At 34.7% G+C, this 19,020-nt stretch overlaps 2 protein-coding genes across 2 annotated transcripts; one reads left to right on the forward strand and one right to left on the reverse strand.

The window, feature by feature from the left end:
- LOC120092665 (kinesin-like protein KIN-10C) lies at positions 1–13,359 on the forward strand. Its single transcript, XM_039050814.1, has 18 exons — positions 1–351; positions 1,611–1,776; positions 2,288–2,488; positions 2,609–2,801; positions 2,901–3,109; positions 3,309–3,559; positions 3,684–3,729; positions 11,210–11,287; positions 11,394–11,453; positions 11,542–11,595; positions 11,679–11,751; positions 11,842–11,949; positions 12,037–12,329; positions 12,413–12,459; positions 12,652–12,673; positions 12,754–12,822; positions 13,000–13,038; positions 13,126–13,359. The coding sequence occupies exons 1-18, from the start codon at positions 176–178 to the stop codon at positions 13,171–13,173; spliced, it is 2,133 nt and encodes a 710-aa protein (XP_038906742.1). The 5' UTR covers positions 1–175; the 3' UTR covers positions 13,174–13,359.
- Positions 13,360–15,468: 2,109 nt separating this feature from the next.
- LOC120092473 (probable prolyl 4-hydroxylase 12) lies at positions 15,469–18,500 on the reverse strand. The gene is made up of 7 exons (XM_039050569.1): positions 18,206–18,500; positions 17,867–17,986; positions 17,704–17,761; positions 17,523–17,624; positions 16,421–16,478; positions 16,143–16,312; positions 15,469–16,071 (listed from the first exon to the last, which is right to left on the reverse strand). Exons 1-7 carry the CDS (start codon positions 18,274–18,276, stop codon positions 15,718–15,720), a joined length of 933 nt encoding a protein of 310 aa, XP_038906497.1. The 5' UTR covers positions 18,277–18,500; the 3' UTR covers positions 15,469–15,717.
- Positions 18,501–19,020: the final 520 nt, after the last annotated feature.

Raw genomic sequence — 19,020 nt, forward strand, 5'->3', positions numbered from 1 at the left:
ACTACTAACGGCTCTTTCCTTCTCGTTTCACAAATACACCCAACACACCCAAATTCAATCGTTTACTCTCTCTCAATTCACTTTCTTCTAACGGCTCTCTACTTCTTCCAGAATTCAATTCCCATCTGAATTCACCTTCTTCTCAAAATTTCAAGCTTCCATAACCCTAATTTCAATGGATTCATCTTCAAAAGTCAATCCGGGGCGAAAAGTGAGGGCGGTCGTTAAGATCAAAAGCTTACCTGATCAGGAACTAGATGGAGGATCTACGACGTCGTGGATATCTGTGAAGAAGCCTGATGGAGAAGCGTCCGACTCTGTAACCATTTCTTTTGGAGATCAACCACTGAGGTAATTCTTTCTATGCATCTTTGCTGGCGATCCTCGTAAAATAGATTAAATTTATGCTATCTTCACTTTACGGTTTGTGAATTATGGATTAGTTAGTTATATATATATATATATATATATATATATAGTTTTTATGGATTCTGTCTTTGACGATAGTCGGAATCGATTGTGGAAGTATGGAGAAGTAGAAAAAATCTAATTGAGAATAGGGAATTATTCGAATTGTGGTTTCTTGGAAATTGATGTTATTTTTCATGATTATTTTAAGTAAATGAAATCAACCTTTATTTACTAACTAATTCTTATTATATAACTAAATCAACCTAGTATATAAAGGTGATTTATAAATTTAGAGAGGAAGAGTGTCATAAAACAGAAAAGTGAGAGCAATTTTTCTTCAAGATTGGAGCCTCCTTCCCGTGGATGTAGGAATCATTGGGCCGAACCATATTAAACCTTTGTGTTCTTCTCCTTCTTCTTATTTCAACCTTCTCTAAAATCGCATGCAAATTTCTTCCTTTCTCTGTGAATATCGCCATTAGAGAGATATTTCATTTTTCTTAAAACATCACCGATTGAAAGTGATTGAGAGTAAGAAGGTGTACTTAATTTATCTCTTATCTGCAATGTGGCCGCTTGAGGTTCACAGATTACAGCACTTTTCCTCACTCTCTTTTGGATTATTTTCATTATTTGGAAGCCCAACAATTATTCTTTAGTTTCGTCCTCATTCTTAACAATTTGATTGGTCGGTGGAGTTCTAGCTGCCAATATCAATGTTTTGGCATACTTAGCAATAAAAAATCCCTCTTTTAAAAGGAAAAAAAAAAAAAACTAAGGCCTCGTTTGGTAATTATTTCGTTTTCTAGTTTTGGTTTTTTAAAATTAAGTCTATTTCCCCTCATTTTCTTACAATGGATTGCATCTTTCTTAAGCATAATAGTAGAATTCTTAACCAAATTCTAAAAATAAAAAAAAAGTTTTTAAAAGCTACTTTTTTTAGTTTTCAAATTTTAGCTTGGTTTAAAAATAGTTGATAGAAAGTAGATAATAAAGTAAGAAATTTAGGGGTGTAAGAGGTGTTTGTAGGCTTAATTTTCAAAAACCAAAAAATAAAAAAACTAAATAGTTACCAAATGGGGGCCTAAAGGATTTAATTCCAACTGTTGAATGCAAAGTTACTTGATCCTTCCTGCATCTAATTTTGTTGAACTAAAAGTATGTCACTTGGTGATGAAAACGATTCTTTCATTTTGCAGTCGTAAGGAGACTTATGAAGTAGATTATTGCTATGAGCAAAATGAAGACACTGAAAGCATATTTGCAAGAGAGGTGAAATCTTTGCTTCCTGGAGTCTTCGATGGTCATCATGCAACAGTTATTGCATATGGTGCAAGAGGCACTGGGAAAACTTCTATAATTCAGGTGCAATTTTGATAATGTTTCTCTATTTTCTCTAATTCTTTGGCTTGCATTATGATGTAGGCTACTACTATTTAGTAATTTAAGTTTGTTAATTAAGGTGTGTTTAGTTTAACTTTTCAAGTGTTTAAATTTGAAAATAAGCCATTTTAGAAAAAGTTGAATTATTTGACAATCACTCAAAATAGTTTTTGAAACACTTTTAAAGTGTATTTTAAACAATTTTTATCAAAAGAGTTGAAATAAAAATGACTTTTTTGAAAAACATTTTTGTCTCTAGTCAATCCAAACTTTGTTGGGAAGGTAGTTAGTTGGCTTACTAAAACTAGCAGACAGTTTTATTGGCATCTAAGTTGTATAAATACCAACTCCTTCAATTGGATGAAGGTTAGACATTTTTAATTAAAACTAGAACTCTTTGGCTTATGCCACTTTATTTATTTATTTGATTTCTTTCCTCTATTAGATTTTGTTATCTTCATCTTTTAAATTAATCAGATCATCCATTTTGCAGGGTACTATTGAGAAACCAGGTTTGGCATCATTATCCATTAATGAATTACTTTCAATGGCCAAAGAAAAAGGGAAATCAATTTTCATATCGTACTATGAAGTTTATATGGACTATGTCTATGATTTATTGGATCCAAAACGACCAACAGTTTTGGTGTTGGATAATGGTCAGGGGAAAATACAACTTAAGGGACTTTCGCGGGTAAGTTACTCTGCTTTTGCTTTTATGTCCAAAATTTTGAAGCTTATTCATTTTGCCATAAGTATTTTTTGTCTTGTTTGTTCAAATTTTCTAATTGACCATGTCTTAATTGTTGTTCAGATTCCAGTGAAATCTCTATCAGACTTCTATGGACTATATTTTGTTGGTTCTAGTTCACATAAACAAGGGCAAAAGAATACAAATGAACCCCCTCCCAGAAGGCACAGGGGCTTGATAGTGCATATGTCATCTACCAATGAGTCTGCTTCAGATACTCGTTTTGTTTCCAAGATGAATTTTGTTGACATGGCTGGTAATTAAATTTATGATACCTGTCAAATAATTATAGGAAAAAGTACTTCAATTACATTTTATACTTGTTTACTTTCTCATCTTGTTGCTCCTACATTAGGTTATGAAGATGCGAGAAGGAGAAGTACCGATGGCATGAGCCTTGTCGAAAATAGTAAAATTAACAAGTCCATATATGCCTTGCTTAATGTTGCTTCTGCCTTGAATTCAAATGATAATCATGTGCCATATCGAGAAAGTAAGCTTACACGCATCCTACAAGATTCCTTGGGAGGAGCGCAAAGCAGGATTTTGATGATTAGTTGCTTGGTATGGGGTTTAGGGCCCGTTTGGATTGACTTTCTAAGTGTTCATAAACATTTATTTTTTGCACTTAGGAACACTTATTTAAACACTTAGAAAGTTAATCCAAACATGCCCTTAGTTTGGCTTTAGTTCTTCATGACCGTCCTTTTTAATGCATTCTTCATGACAGTCTTTGCTTCCGCAATTACTTTTTCTATTACAGAATTCATCATTTTGCCAAGACTCCATCTACATGGCTAACTTAGCGGCTAGATCTTGCCAAGTAACTAAGCGGGTTGCTTCAAGTGTCATTAGGAAAATGAAGAGTTCAACTAATTCCGTGGTGCATTCATCACTTAAAAGCCAGATACCTAAGAGTGTTTCTACAACCACAAAGAACCGGACTATCTCCGGAACTTCTTTTTCTGAAAAGAAGGCTAGTGTTAGTACAACCTCCTCTACAACGAAAGGAAGGTATAAAATGAAGAGTAATATATACAAATTAAAGTTTAATCATACACTTACCTGACTGGATATTTCATATGGATATATGAATGTTTACTAATTTGTATATCTTCTTTTTATCCCCATTTTGAAGGAAGTTGTTTGATGATGCAACAAGTTATTTGGGAAAACTGGACAAGGTATCTATCTTCTTTTGTTGCTAAGATATTATACTATCATATCGTAACTTATCATCTCTTTTGAAGAGTGATTTTACGGTTGATATTATGTTATTGGATACAATATGTATTGAGGAAACTTGAAGTAGATTTCATAGGGTAAATTTTGAAACCTTAATTAATATGGTGGTTCGAGAACCGAACCTCTCAAAGATAAATCACTATATTGAGCAAAATTTGTCTAATAACTACACTGATTTGGTATGCTTATGCGTAGGATCCAATTTAGTTTATAACTCATGGTTGAAAATAGAGGGTTTAGCCCTAAGGGCATTTTAGTAATTTATCCTTGCCCTAGGGTTTCCTACTAGTTTATTTATATGAGTAGCCTCTCCCGTATTCAGCATTATCAAATTAATAAAAAGTGTTATATATTGTGGTTTTTTCTTCCTGTTCTAGAGTTTTCCACGTACAAGTGTGTGCTACTTTCTTCCTTTCTTCTTTTACTTTCATCATGGTATTAGAGTGTGAAGATGAAACCCTAGCCACCATTGAGAAAAACCAATCAGGAGAGTCACTATCGCCATTAGCCGACAACAATTGTGAGTGGGTTTGAAATTGGGGAGTCGTCGTCCAGCAGCTTCAACCAGCAATCTGTCCCGATGGTGAGTGAGTTTGAAGTTGGGGAGCCATTGCCGCACTATCTCGGACAGCAACCTGTCAGCCTACTACCACCGATTGTATGCACTCTGTTTCAGGGGCTCAGGGCACTACAGGTCCCACAAATCTATCTCCAACAGAGGTCCAGCAACAATTCACCCAACTTCAACAACAGATCGCAGCACTAGGGGCAGCCCTTGGGACTAGGAATGGCAACAGCGCCGGGCCGGGGTAGGGATGCACTCCCCATCCCCGTCCCCATGGGGATTTTTAATCCCCATCCCACCCCATTCCCCATTTTGGGGAGTTCAGGTGTTGAGGTCGGGGAATCCCCATTCGGGGATTCAAGTCCCTGTGGGGAAAATTCCTGCTTTTTTTATTTTATTATTTTTATTATTAAAATTAATTAAAATTTAATATTTATATTGAACTTGTAATTTTATATAGAAAATTAAAGTAACTATTGTTAACATATAGTTGCTTAAATTAAACATTACATGTATTTTTTTTTAATTATAGTATTAATAAAGTTAAATTATTAATATTAGATTTTTTAAAATTAAAAAAGAAAAAAAAATTGAAAATCATATGTTTCAATAATATATTTATTATTATTATTATTTATATAGATTAACATTAAAAAAAAAATCAGGTCGGGATGGGGATCGGGTTCGGGGTTTGGTGACGGGGCGGGGGATCCCCCATCCCCGATCGAGGACTCGATTTTAAATCCCCGTTGACCCCCATCCCCGGTCAAACCGGGGATTCCGGGGACCGACCCCGCGAGGAATTTTTGCCACATCTTCTTACTTGGGAACAACACAAATTAAATCCAGTCAATTCCGGTCCACCAATTCTCCTTCAACTTACTGATGTATTTAGAAAATCTGGTAACTTCTTTCCCTACTTTTTACCCATAGCAAATTTATTGTCTGGATCAATGAGAAATTCTGCAGGTTTTATTATTGGAGAAAATTGAATTGGTCAGAACTATTTCTCGTGGTCTCAACTATTTCTCGTGGTCTCAAATCTATCAAGATGGCCCTTGAGGGACTTCATAAATTCGGGTATTTAACGGGTGAGATACCGAAACCTAGGCCTAGTGATCCTCAAGAATGTATCTGGAAGGGAGAGGACTCGTTACTCCGATCTGTTGGTGAATAGCATGGAACCCCAGATAGGCAAACCCCGTTGTATGCTGCGACTGCTTGGGATAATCTGGGATGCAGTTCAGAAGTTATATTCCAAGAGACAAAATGCCTTTCGACTTTACTCTACGTAAACAAGTCCATGAATATAAACAGGGAACGATGGATGTGACATCGTACTTCAACAAGCTGGCTTTACTCTCTGGTAGGAGATGGACCTGTGTTGTGAGGTTGTTTGGGATTGTCCTTTTGGTGGAGTACAGTACTCAAAAATTGAGGAAACAGATGGGGTTTATGATTTTCTTGTAGGCTTGAATCCTAAATTCGATACGGTATGTAGTCGGATATTAGGACAGTGACCAATACCCTCTCTCATGGAAGTCTGTTCTGAGGTTCGTATTGAGAAAGACAGATCCAATACCATGAATAATCTTTTGATCTCTCGAACAGATTCCGCTGTGTTTAATGTTAAATCATCCGGACCCGATAGTGACAAACAAAACAGTAAGCCTCCTCCAGTGTGTGAACACTGCAAGAAGCCTTGGCATACCAAAGATCAGTGTTGGAAGTTGCATGGTAGACCACCAAATGGTAGACGACGTCAGTCACATGATAAGTCAAGTTCTGGACGAACTCTTGTTAGTGAGTCAACAAATGGTGGTTCTCAGCTCCAAACTCAGGTGAATAATCAGAATGATCCTGGTGCGGTTGGTGTCGGTGCCATTGCCCAGTCAGGTACGATTCAATCTTTTTGTCTTATTATTGTAAATGGTAACAAGCCGTGGATTCTAGATTCGGGAGCTACGGATCACTTAACCAACTCATCTGACCAATTTATTTTGTATTGTCCAAGTGTTGGTAATGAAATAATCAGGATTGCAGATAGGTCCTTTGCTCCTGTTGTAGGGAAGGGGCATCTCTCCCCGTTCGAGGGTTTAACTTTACAGGACGTGCTACATGTTCCAAAAATTTCTTAATAACTTATTGTCATTAGTAAGATTACGAGTTAAGAAGCACAGACACATATACGGATACATGATACGGATACGATACGCTACAACGTTACATTAATTTCTAAAAAACTAAGATACGGATACGTTAAAGATACGTTATATATATATAATGTCTAATTAATTGTTATAATACTTATTTTAAGTTAGATTAAAGTAGATTCAAGAAGAGAGTGAAAACTTGAAAAACAATCCAGTAACGTCGAGTGATTGTTGAGCGACTAGAGTAGACGGCAGGAAAAAAATAGAAGATGAAGATTGAAGAATGAAGTTGAGGATGAAGGGAGTGTGAATCATGATTTTGTTTTGGATTGCTCAATTTAAGTGGACTTTTATGTTTGGAAGTGATTTTAAAATGGTTGAAATCACTTTTGTTATTTTCAAAATCACCGTGAAACATGTTAAATCATTCAAAACTAATTTTGACGATATGAAAATTGCATTTAAAAGTGTAAAATTGAAAACTAAATTAGTTTTGAGTAATTAAAAGTATGTTTTCGAGTGATTTTAAAAACGAAAAAAGTGATTTTTGATGATTTTAAAATCACTCCTAAACATGCACTAAAATAAAATGGGTTGTGGGTTAGGCTTTTTAAGTGGTTGGGCTTAAATTTGAAAAAAAAAATAAAAATTGACCCACGTATCCCTGAAAGCAGATACGCGTATCTGAAAATTAAAAATAATAATAATAATAAAAAATCAGATACTGAAATCACGTATCAGACACGTATCTACCACGTATCTGGACATATCCGTATTTGATACCAATTCTCTGCACAATTAGAAGTATCTGTGCTTCCTAGATTATGAGAGATCTGGGTTGTCAAGTCGCTTTCTCACCTAATACTGTTTTATTTCAGGACCTGAGCTTGGGGACGACGATTGGCATTGCCCAACATGATTAAGGACTAGTTTGATTTCTTCTTGTTATTCTACTTCTGAAAAAGACTACATGATAAGGCCTTGGGCATCCCAGTTAATATATGAAATATTTATTTCCTCATTTGTTTTATAATGTTAATGTCCCTTCTTTGACTTGTGATGTGTGTTTGGGCTAAACAACATCGTGTCTCGTTTTATTCTCAGCCTTACAAGCCGTCCAAACCTTTCACTCTTATCCATAGTGATGTTTGGGGTCCTTCACCTATCACCACCTCTACTGGCAAACGATGGTTCGTGACCTTGATGATCACACTCGGCTTACCTGGGTCTTCCTCCTTACTGTCAGAGGTATCATCGGTGTTCCAACAGTTTAATACCACTATGAAAACCTAGTTCAACACGATAATTGTCATCCTTCGGAGTGATATCGGGCATGAGTTCTTCAACAATCCTTTTCAGGAATGTTTAGCATCTAAGGGAATTATTGTTCATCAAAGTTCTTGTACATACACCCCTCAACAAAATGGGAAAATGGGGTGGCTGAACGGAGAAATCGTCACCTTGTTGAAGTTGCTCGTTCCCTCATGTTGTTTACCTCCCTCCCGTCCTAACTACAGCCCATCTGATTAATCGCATTCCTTCTCGTGTCCTAAAATTTCACTCCTCTCGAGTGTTTCAAAGAGTCGTACCAAACCACCTGCCATATTCCTGATGTCCCTTTCCGGGTGTATGGCTGTGTTGTCTTTTCGGGTGTATGGCTGTGTTGTCTTTGTCTTTGTCCATACGGGTGTATGACTAATTGGTATACATCACCAATTTCATTGGATTTACCACCTGAATCTGAGACTGTCCTCCCTACCAAACAAGTTCCATAGATAACATACTGTAGGAAGAATCTCAAGAAGGAAATAGAGTCACTTGTTGCTTCTCCGGCTCTGGTCCATAAGTCAGACCCAACATCAGTTCTAGGTACTTGTATCCCTACCGCTAATGATATTGATGCTGTTCTGAGAATGGTATGTGTAATGTGGGTGAGAATGAAGAAATCTTTGACAGTACCTACAATTGTACCAAGGACACCTTGTGTGATGGAGTTGCAATTGAAAATAATAGTTTTGAGGAAACAACTCCAAAAAGTGATACTATTTACAAGGAAGGATGAATGTGTGAAAGATTCCTCAGACAATGAAACTCTTAAGCGGAATACTGAATGTGATGGAGGGTCAGATGAGATAAAAACTCATGATGCTTCTCTCGGTCTTCCTATCACCTTGAGGAAAGGTACTAGATCTTGCATGAAGTACCTTATGCATAGTTACTTGTCTTATAGTGGTAATTTGTCCCCCGAGTTCAAGGCTCTGACTACAAGCCTGGATGCAGTAACGATACCAAGTAGTATACATGTGGTAATGGAGATTCCTGAACGGAATGCTGCGGTTATGGAGGAAATGGGAGCCCTTAAGAAAAACAACACTTGGGATCGAGTCTCGCTTCTTAAAGGACACAAGATAGTTGGATGCAAGTGGGTGTTCACCATAAAGTACAAGTCTAATGGAACAATTGATAGGTACAAGACTAGGTTGGTTGCCACAGGCTTTACTTAGACCTTCAGAATAGACTACTCAAAGACTTTCTCTCTAGCGACAAAGCTAAATACCGTCCGGGTTCTTTTGTCAGTTGCTGCGAACAAAGACTGGCCTCTCCATCAACTTGATATGAAATATGCTTTTCTTAATGGTGAGTTAGAAGAAGAAGTTTACATGAGTCCTCCCTCGAGTTTTGAGAGTTAGTTTAATCATCGAGTCTATAGACTAAGGAAGTCCCTATTCCGAGAGCTTGGTTCAATAGATTCATTACCTTCGTGATGTCCCAAGGGTATGATCAAGAGCACTCAGATCACACTCGTTCACAAAAAGGTCAGTATCAGGAAAGATTGCGGTTCTTATTGTTTATGTGGATGATATTGTCCGGTCTGGTGATGATGCCACAGAAATTATCAAGCTCAAAGAGAAAATGACTGAGGAGTTCGAAATTAAAGACCTTGGGAAATTGAGGTATTTTCTCATAATGGAAGTAGTTCGGTCAAAAGAGGGGATTTCAATTTCTCAACGTACTTACTTAGAGAGACAGATATCATTGGATGTAAACCCGTTGATACTTCTGTGGAATTCAACGCTAAACTTAGTGATTTTGGATAACAGAGTTTCAGTCAATAAAGAAAGATAAAGATATCAATATCTTGTTGGGAAATTAATTTACCTATCCCATACTAGACCTGACATATCCTACGTAGTCAGTGTAGTTAGTCAATTTATGCAAGCACTTTATGAAGAGCATATGAAGGCTGTGGAATGCATCCTGAGATATTTGAAGTAAGAGTTTGATGTTTAGGAAATCTGACAAACGGTGCATTGAAGCGTACATCGATTCTGACTGGGCAGGTTCTGTTGTTGACAGAAAATCAATGTCTGGGTACTGCACTTTTAGTAATCAGCGTCGAAGCAGAGTACAGGGCCATGAGTCTAGGAATATGTGAAGAAATATGGTTGAAGAAAGTCCTATCGGATCTCTATCAAGATAGTGATCTCCCGATGAAACTCTATTGTGACAATAAAGCAGCGATAAGCATCGCGAATAACCCTGTTCAGTATGACAGAACAAAACACATGGAAATTGATAGACACTTCGCACTTCATCAAAGAAAGACTGGACAGTGGCAGCATCTGAATTCCACACATTCCTTCCAGTCAACAAGTTGCAGATGTCCTCACAAAAGGGTTATTCAGACAAAACTTTGATTTTTGTGTTAGCAAGTTGGGTCTTATTGTCATTTATGCCCCAACTTGAGGGGGAGTGTTGAAAATAGTAGGAGGGTTTAGCCCTAAGGGCATTTTACTAGTCTATTTATATTAGTAGCCTCTCCTGTATTCAGCATTATCAAATTCCTAAAAAGTGTTCCGTATCATAGTTTTTTTTCACTGTCCTAGGATTTTCCATGTAAACAAGTGTGTGTACTTTTTTCCTTTCTTCTTTTACTTTCATCACTCACCAATCGAGGAACACAAGTTTTCACTCACTAGACTTACAAACTCTACGTTAATGACTATTAAACTGTTTAAAGAAGTTAAGGACTATATAAATAGGGCGTGTTTAGATTGACTTTCGAAGTGTTTAAATAAGTATTTCAAAGTGCAAAAAGAGTGATTATAAACACTTAGAAAGTCAATCCAAACGGGCCCATAGAAGGTTGCACCTGTTTTTAGCTTGGCTTGCCTCCCAGGCTACTAGCATTTTTATGCCAAGTAAAGCGCTCACACTTGTGTTTTGGTCACTGTCTGAATGCTTGTTATTACAATACATTATTAAACTAAAACAACCGTTGGAAACAGAATCAACCGAAGTTGTTCAAATTCTTTTGGTTTCTTTATATAAGTTCAAGAATTTGAAGTTGTTCTATTCAGCCAGCCAGTTGAGGTCATAGTTTTCTTTTTTGCATTCTTTCTTTAATTTATTCACTAACCAAATTTGATAAGTTTGTTTGTGCATCCAGAAAGATGTTTAGTTTTTAATTTTAATTCTTTGCAAAGGCTGGTTGGGACTTTTCTTTTAGTTTGGTGCCAAAATACTTGCATGAAGAGATAAGTATTTGATGATGGATGTACTCAAATTGAGATATTCTATAAGCTATTTGGTGGAATCATAGAAAGTTTGTTTAACATATGTCTATCTTTTTTTAACTTTCCTTCCATGCCCCCTCCTGATTGTTTTAGAGACGTGTACCTTATTTTGAACTCTTTCTAGGAAACTAAATTGTCAAGTGCATCTTCTTCTAGACATGTACTTATGAAGAATGGAGGACCTATTTCTGTTGTAGACCAGGTAGGTAACTGTGACTGAGTTATATGTCTAACCATATTTTTTGTTCTTGTATAACATCTTCCCTCCAATCTAATGCACAAAGAATTTAATACTGTGACCCTGATAGGTGAATCCATTGCCATCTTCTATAAAGCCCAAAGAAGAATCTACCTCTACATTGGAAAAGGCAAGTATATATTTTCGAAGGCTTGATCATGCCAAGAACACGTAAATCTTATTGTTCCCCCCACTTACGACGATTTTGCATTTCTCAGGAATTGTCGGCGGCAGAAATTTCCAGTACAGTAGAAACTACCATTGTGTCAGAGGTAGTTTAGTAGACAATATCATTAAAATTACACAAAACTCTTGACATACATATCTTAAACATCTATTTCTTGTTTACCTCTAGGGTGTTTCTAATAGCAATCAGGAACCTGAAAAAATTGATGAGAACATGACTGTATTATCTGCCACGGGAGATGGTATGATAATTTTGTATCAAAGTGAATTGTATATTAGGTTGGGTGTACCCATATGATGTATGGAAATTATATATTTTTAACCGATTACAGGTCAAAACATCAACGAGGGAAACAATTACTCAATGATCAGTATTGATGACCTTCCTATGGAAAGCACACCTGACGTGACCAGTAGCACCAGTTTGCCTGTTGTTCAAAGTAGGTTGCAAATATCATCATCAACTTTGTTGGTTTTGTTGATAAAATACTTTAAAGTTAATATAAAATTCTTGTTTATGTTTTAAGGCTCATATTTGGACAAGGAAAACAATAGTTATGGGATCAATAAAGATTCATCTCCTCCAATTAGTGCACAGTTAAAAGCGTTATCAAACAGGTTGAGATTAATCAGTTCTTCTACACCAACGTGTTTAAAGATCCCTGATCTTGATGATCCATGTGGCTTCATCTCTACTGATGTTGTTATGGAACCAAAGACTCCAACCATGGAACGGAGTTTGCAAGTTTATGATGAACAAGATTTTGCAAGTCCAACTACTCCTTGGGAAACATTAAGCAAGCGCAGCGCGGGTTTGCAGGTTAGATTCGACAATGCTATGTAAATTTGTTGATCTCATGACCCTTTAATATAATTGACTCTTCTTTTCTTTTTGTTCTTCAGAAATTACTTATGGATGATCTTTTAAAGTTTATTATCTCAGCTAGCAAGTAAGTTGATTTTTTTGGTTATCTACTGTACTATGCACTTCCAATTAGAACTATGCATCTAACTCATACATTCCTTTGCTTAAACTTACAATATTAGGAAGACTGTGTAATAGGCTGCAAATATTTTGTGGTTTTGTTCAATTTCCTATTTGACAAACTCTTTTTCCTTTTTCTATTATTTGCTCTTCACAGGGAAGAATTGAAACAATTGAATGTAAGTATGTCTTACAATTGTCTTTTCGACTTCTGAAAATTATTGCCTTATACAAATTAAGAAAAAATCTTTCACTCCAGGGTATTGGAGAGAAGAGAGCAACCTCAATTATTAAACTTCGTGAAAAATCGTTTGAGTCTTTTAAGAGTGTAAGTACACCCAAATGAATTTCAAGATTTAATAGCTATCTCCTCTTATACTTTATCTTTGTTTTATATAAACAAAGTCATCATCAAACATATTTATAACATTACATCAACAATGCTACAATTCAACATTAATTCACAAACTCACATGAGATTTTCTTTTGTGCCTCATTCGAACAGCTCGATGATTTAATGAAAATCGGCCTATCAGCAAAACAGGTATTTTCTCCTCTCCTTTTTGTTCAATTGCAGTAGAAAAAAAAGTACTAAAAGAACTGACTATGGTTGTTATATTGGTGTGTACAGATTAAAGGATTGTTGAAAAAAGAAGTTGGTGAGCTATTGTTTAATTAGGAGCCAAAGGGAACTGAAGGATCCTTCTTTCTTATTACTGTACTGTACTCTGTAGATCATCATTTTTCCACATGAAATAAGAATGTCTAAATAACGAGTCTATATTTGGTGTGTATGTATAATTTGGTATATAATATACAGAGCTTAGATTAAAATACCATTCCAATACGTGTGATTTGAGTTTCATTTCATTTTTGGTGTATTGTACTTTTGAATATTAAATTTTAACTTTCGGTAAATCAAAAATCTTAAAATGAGCTGAAGTTAATTTTTATTGAAATTGATTACTACTATGCAATTAATAATAAAGTGTGAATTATGTTTCTAAAATTTATATAGGAAGGTTTAATGAAAACTAATTTATTTATAAAAGTTAAAAATAAACTAAAAATTATTTTAAATAGTAAATTTATAGAGGAACGTCTAATTGAAACTAATTTATCTTTTGAAATTACATAGACTCATTGAAAGCATAATGAAACTGACAAGTCCACTCCCAACCTACATCCTTCTCCAAATTAATTATACTCATTCCTTAATACTATTGGAATATTATGTCTATGTAATCGTAATTAGGGAATGAAAAGTAATATTGCGGAACTCATACCATTACATTTGATGATGTTTATCAAACTCTTGGGTGTTGTTTGGGGGTCTAACATGAAATGGTATGTCCCCACATCCTATATCATCCCAATGTTTGGAGGTCCATTATTCTATCTATTTTAATTGTTTGTGGGCCCATTTTTGGAACATGTTTCGTATCTCACCGTCATTTTACTTCCATGTATCGTATATCAACTGAGTGCTTGAATATACCCGATCGTTCATACTCGATCAGAACTCCCCAAACATCATAACTTCCCATATCCTATATCATCTCACAACCCCTTAATAAGTTATCAATTGTGAGCCCCAACATTTTCAACATTTTTTGTTATACTCAATCATGTAATCGTATTGTTTCCGAAATAGGTAGTATTAGATTACTTGATTACGTGGGACCCACATCGTATTCTTTTGTCCCATTTTACACCATGACTATTTTAATTAATTAATAGACATTAACGTAAAATATTAGAAGTAAATATTTAATTAAAAAGAACTTAGTAAAAAGTGCAAATTAATACAAAACTCAGATCTCAAGTATCAAATTGTAACATTTTAAAATCTAGAGAATAAATTAAAATGAAACTCAAATGAAGGATTAAATAAGTAATATTTCAAAATCTAAATGCCAAATAAATATTAGATTCAAAATCAAAGGATGAAAAATATATTTTCCTCTAAAATTTAAGAAAATTCTTCCCCAAACTGTTTTAACTTCAATTTAAAGATGTTAAGCCATCATTATGTTGAAGTAGCCCAACAGTTGATATATAAACTAGAGCATTTTCAAAAAATACAGAGGTATTAAGATTTTGGTTAAACCTCAACAACTAAAAAGTAATTATTCTATTATAGATGTATATACACACATATATACATATATATGTTTTTCTTTTTTCTTTTTTGAAAAAATATACATACATATATGTACATATGTATATACACATACACATATATATGTATTTCTTTTTTCTTTTTTGAGAATATATATATATATATATATATACACACAGAGAAAAATGGACTTAACTAACATTAGGGACCTATGAGGCAAAAGTAAAAGATTTTGGAACCTGCCGAGTAATCCGAGATGTGGTTTAATACAAAAGAGGATTTGTATTAATAAATCTTAATTATAGACTTTATAGTCTGATTTTTTATTTTTTATTTTTTTCATATTGTTATCTATAGGCATTTCTACAATAAATTTTATGAAAATTATTATTATTATTATTTAACTAGTTTTTGATAAAAATGAACTTTAAAAGACTAAGCTTAAGATTTATTAAAAAGATAAGAACGAAAATAAAAAAAATTAAAAGTATAGAACCTAAAATTAGACCAACTTCAAAATATAAAAACGAAAATGATATTTTAAGTTTTAACCTTGGTATATATATTTTGAAAATATTAATTTTTATGCATGTATTTTTTATGTGTTTATTTTCATATATGTATTTTAAAAATATTAATTTTGATCGTTACACTTTTAAAAAATGTTCTAATCCATTTATTTCATTTTTATAGAATCAAGATTGTCAATTTTTAAATTTAAAGACTAAACTAACCCAAAATTGAAACTAAAAATACTAAAATGAATATTTTAAAAGTATAGAAATCAAAATGAAGCAAATCAAAATAAACATTCTAAGATTACATAAACTAAAATGAAAGGCAGAAGTGTAATAATCCCAAGACATACGGAAGATGTGGTTTAATATTATATTTATGAGATGTTACTAGAATTCCTAATCCTATATAGTTCTTAAGGTGCAAGAACTACTAACCAAGAGATATGCCAATACAATCCAATATCCAAACAATAACCCCAAAAAAGGAAGAAAATACACTCATTCGGAGTGGTACTTGTATGAGATCAGAAAAAATAAACAAATACTTGCTCAAATCAGGACGATACTTGAATTTGGTTATGTATCAGCATGCATTGCAGCTTTTTCTACATGTACCATAGTAATCTGGAGAACCGATCATGAACACAGTGTTTCGTTCGCATTCGCCAATGGCAGCCCATTGAGGGCAGCTTTTATCTTCATCAATGCACCCGTCTACATCGGATTCAACTGTGCGTTTGTTCCCAGTGGTTGGTCTTAAGTAGAAGAATTTTGTAGCAACCCATAATTCCCCATTGAGTATTGGAGATCGAGTATGGTAGCTGCTCTTGTCTGGAGAAGCATTTAGATGCACAGAGAAAAAAAGAATTGCATTGCCTTTCACTGGTCTCAGAAAGTTGTTTTTCTTTCTACGGTCTGACCAAAACTTGCTCTTTACCTGAGGCATAGAGAAGAAGGCAGTCATGAGTACATTGTTATGGCCACAAATCTTTGAGTACTTCCCCTCACCTTTGATTCTGGAAAGAGCATCTCGCCACCGCGAGCAGAATCTGAGAGATACAAAACTACTGTGGCCATCAAAGGCTCACTGGACGACATTGCAGATCCGTTGCCATAAAAGTACTTATGTTCTGCTTCTTCACCCCTATATTGCATGATCTGAAAAGGCATGCCATGATCTGAAGAGAAGGAAACTAACGTGTTTAGAAGAAAATCAAACAAAAGGAGCATTATAAGGAAAATTGAAAGGGCAAAGCCAGTTGCAGTACAGCACTGATGAGAAATACCTTTTGGAAGAAAAGTCCATACTGCAATTTGATTTTCAATTCTTGCAATGATATCATCCTAAGAAACAAGCCCAAACAAGAAGTCGAAGAATAAATCTCATAGAAAATAGAAATACACCAACAGCAGTGACTTTGAGTTTTATTATCTCACAAGACCTAGTTACTTGAGAAGTAATTGACAAGCTCCACAAAACATAAATACCATGAACAGAAATAGATGGTATTGCAAAAAAGGAACACAATACTAAATTCTTGGGTCGGTCAATTACTCCCTTGAGCCATGGTTCGTTATAAACATTGAAAGACAACTGACAACTCAAAATTGAATCACCAAAAATAATTATTTTAGTAATAATTATGGAATTTTGCATGAGCTATCATAGGTTATGTTAAGCTACCGTCCTCCACATTTTTAGTGTTCTTATCTACAAATGCAGAAATGAACGTTTGACTTCACAGGACATCTAGAGTTGAGAGTTATTTTAGATTCCTTTAAAACTACTACTGAGCCCTCAGAAAATACAGCAACAAAGCATACTTCTATGGGTATTGGGATGGGTTGACAGCGTATGAAATGTCATCAATCCTAAACGTGGCACATCAAGAAAATTTAAGTAGAGAAGGAACCTTTGGAAAAACAACCCCACACCTCCCAATAATTATAGATTAAAAGCAGGTATACCAAGTACCAGATCCTAATATGCAAAACGAATATTTGGTAGCACCATTGTGAATACTATCAACAGAAAACTTTAGACTGAACATATGTCAATGGAAAATACGTTGAACGGATAGTTTAATTCAAACAATTGCCAAGCAAAGATGAAACTGTTTATCCATGTACAATTTGTAGTTATATTTTGAATAAAAATACTGGAAATAAAGAAAACAATGATGACAGAAAAAGTTCTATAACTGATAGCCTGCATAATTGCTCACGTGTAGAAACTAACAGAAAACAATATATAATTGAGAAACATACTACTTCAACTTAAACTTCATGAAAACAAGATAAACAAATCTCGTGCTACGAAATACAAATTTGACCACGAAGTGTACTATTCAAACCATTGCATAAACTTCAAAAAGCACAGGAACATACTGATGTGTTTAAAATGACTCCTGAACTGTTTAGCAATTTGGTGGAGACAGTGTTCCCGGAACCAGCACTGTTCCCAGAAGGATTGTCTTCTGAATTTGAAGCCTAATCCCAAAAGTTATACGGACGTCAGAAACAGCTGAAGGAAGTTGATGATACTAACAAGAACAGGGCAGAAAAATACCAAAGAAATCAGATGATCACACTCCTCATCTGAGAGAAAACCTTTATACAAGAAAACCCTACAGGAAGAAAAGTTAAATCAGACTTTCTACTAAGTTAATCAATATGTTTTGAAGTTGATGAAATAATTCCAAATCATATGAGAGATTCTGCAAGTACCTGACCTTGGTTGCCAAGAGACTTGGACAACTCTTGATGGGTCGATTCTTCCTGAATGATTTGAGTAGCTCAAAGGTCTATCAACCAATTGATCTCTTAAACCCTTCCGGCCACTAATCAAATTGCTGGCAGAATGAATAAAACAAATTCAAGGGAAAGAAGAAAAACCCATGATATCAAACACAATCATGCATCAAAAAATCATTCTAAACACAATTCCGATTGAGCATCCGAAGATGAAATTGATGAGAATCCAATTTACGCAGCAAACATAAGATGCGAAGAACGAAATATGTAAAACCTAAGATTTCGAAATGAGATGTAAAATGGGGTTGGGTTATCACCTTTGTGCAAGGCAGGTTGAGAATGAAAATGCAGTCGCTAAAAGAAGCAAAAAGTTAAGACGAGAATCCATGGATGGGTGGGAGGAAGATCGAAACAAGACGAAGTTGAAGACGAAATTAGAGAACGTGGATACAGATTTTCAGAAAGCTGGTGGTGTAGAAATCCATGGTGTGTTCTGTAGTTCTATGAATCTGTTCCATTCTCTCGCGTTTGCGACAGATTAAAGATATTCTTAGGAAATTCTCCAAAATAATTTTTACATTTAAAAAATACAAAGATCATAGAATTTGTTTTTCTCGGGCATTCTCAAACGAGATCGGGGACCGAGATTGTATTTGAAAGATAAATAATTCAAATTACAAAAATACCCCTACTTTTAAAAAATCCTTTCATATACGTGAAAACCCTTCAAACGATCTAGCTCTTCAACTTGTCCGAGATATCCTTGCTTTCTCTATGAAAACTTCCTTCGCCACGGTTATTTGCATCCTTAAGCTTATATATTTTAAATGTATTTCCTTCTTTAAGTATATTGTTCATTTTTAATTAGAAGTTTGCTAGGGTTTTGAATGTATCTAAAGTATATGGATCAATACTCCTAACCCTTTCATATACACTTGATGATTGTGTATATTGCAATATTTGTTCCTTTTTGTGTATATAGTTTGTTATTGACGATTCTCTGGAATTTTTCTATGCTATTTCGATTTGAATTTGTTTGAATCTCGATTGAGATTAAATGAAGTGGGCTCGAGATCGTTTGGATGTATATCGAGATTATGTTTTTAATACCTTTGAGTTTTGAGAATTTTGT

This window comes from Benincasa hispida, chromosome 12, assembly GCF_009727055.1.
Source record: "Benincasa hispida cultivar B227 chromosome 12, ASM972705v1, whole genome shotgun sequence".
In the NCBI taxonomy this organism is placed as follows: Eukaryota; Viridiplantae; Streptophyta; class Magnoliopsida; order Cucurbitales; family Cucurbitaceae; genus Benincasa; species Benincasa hispida.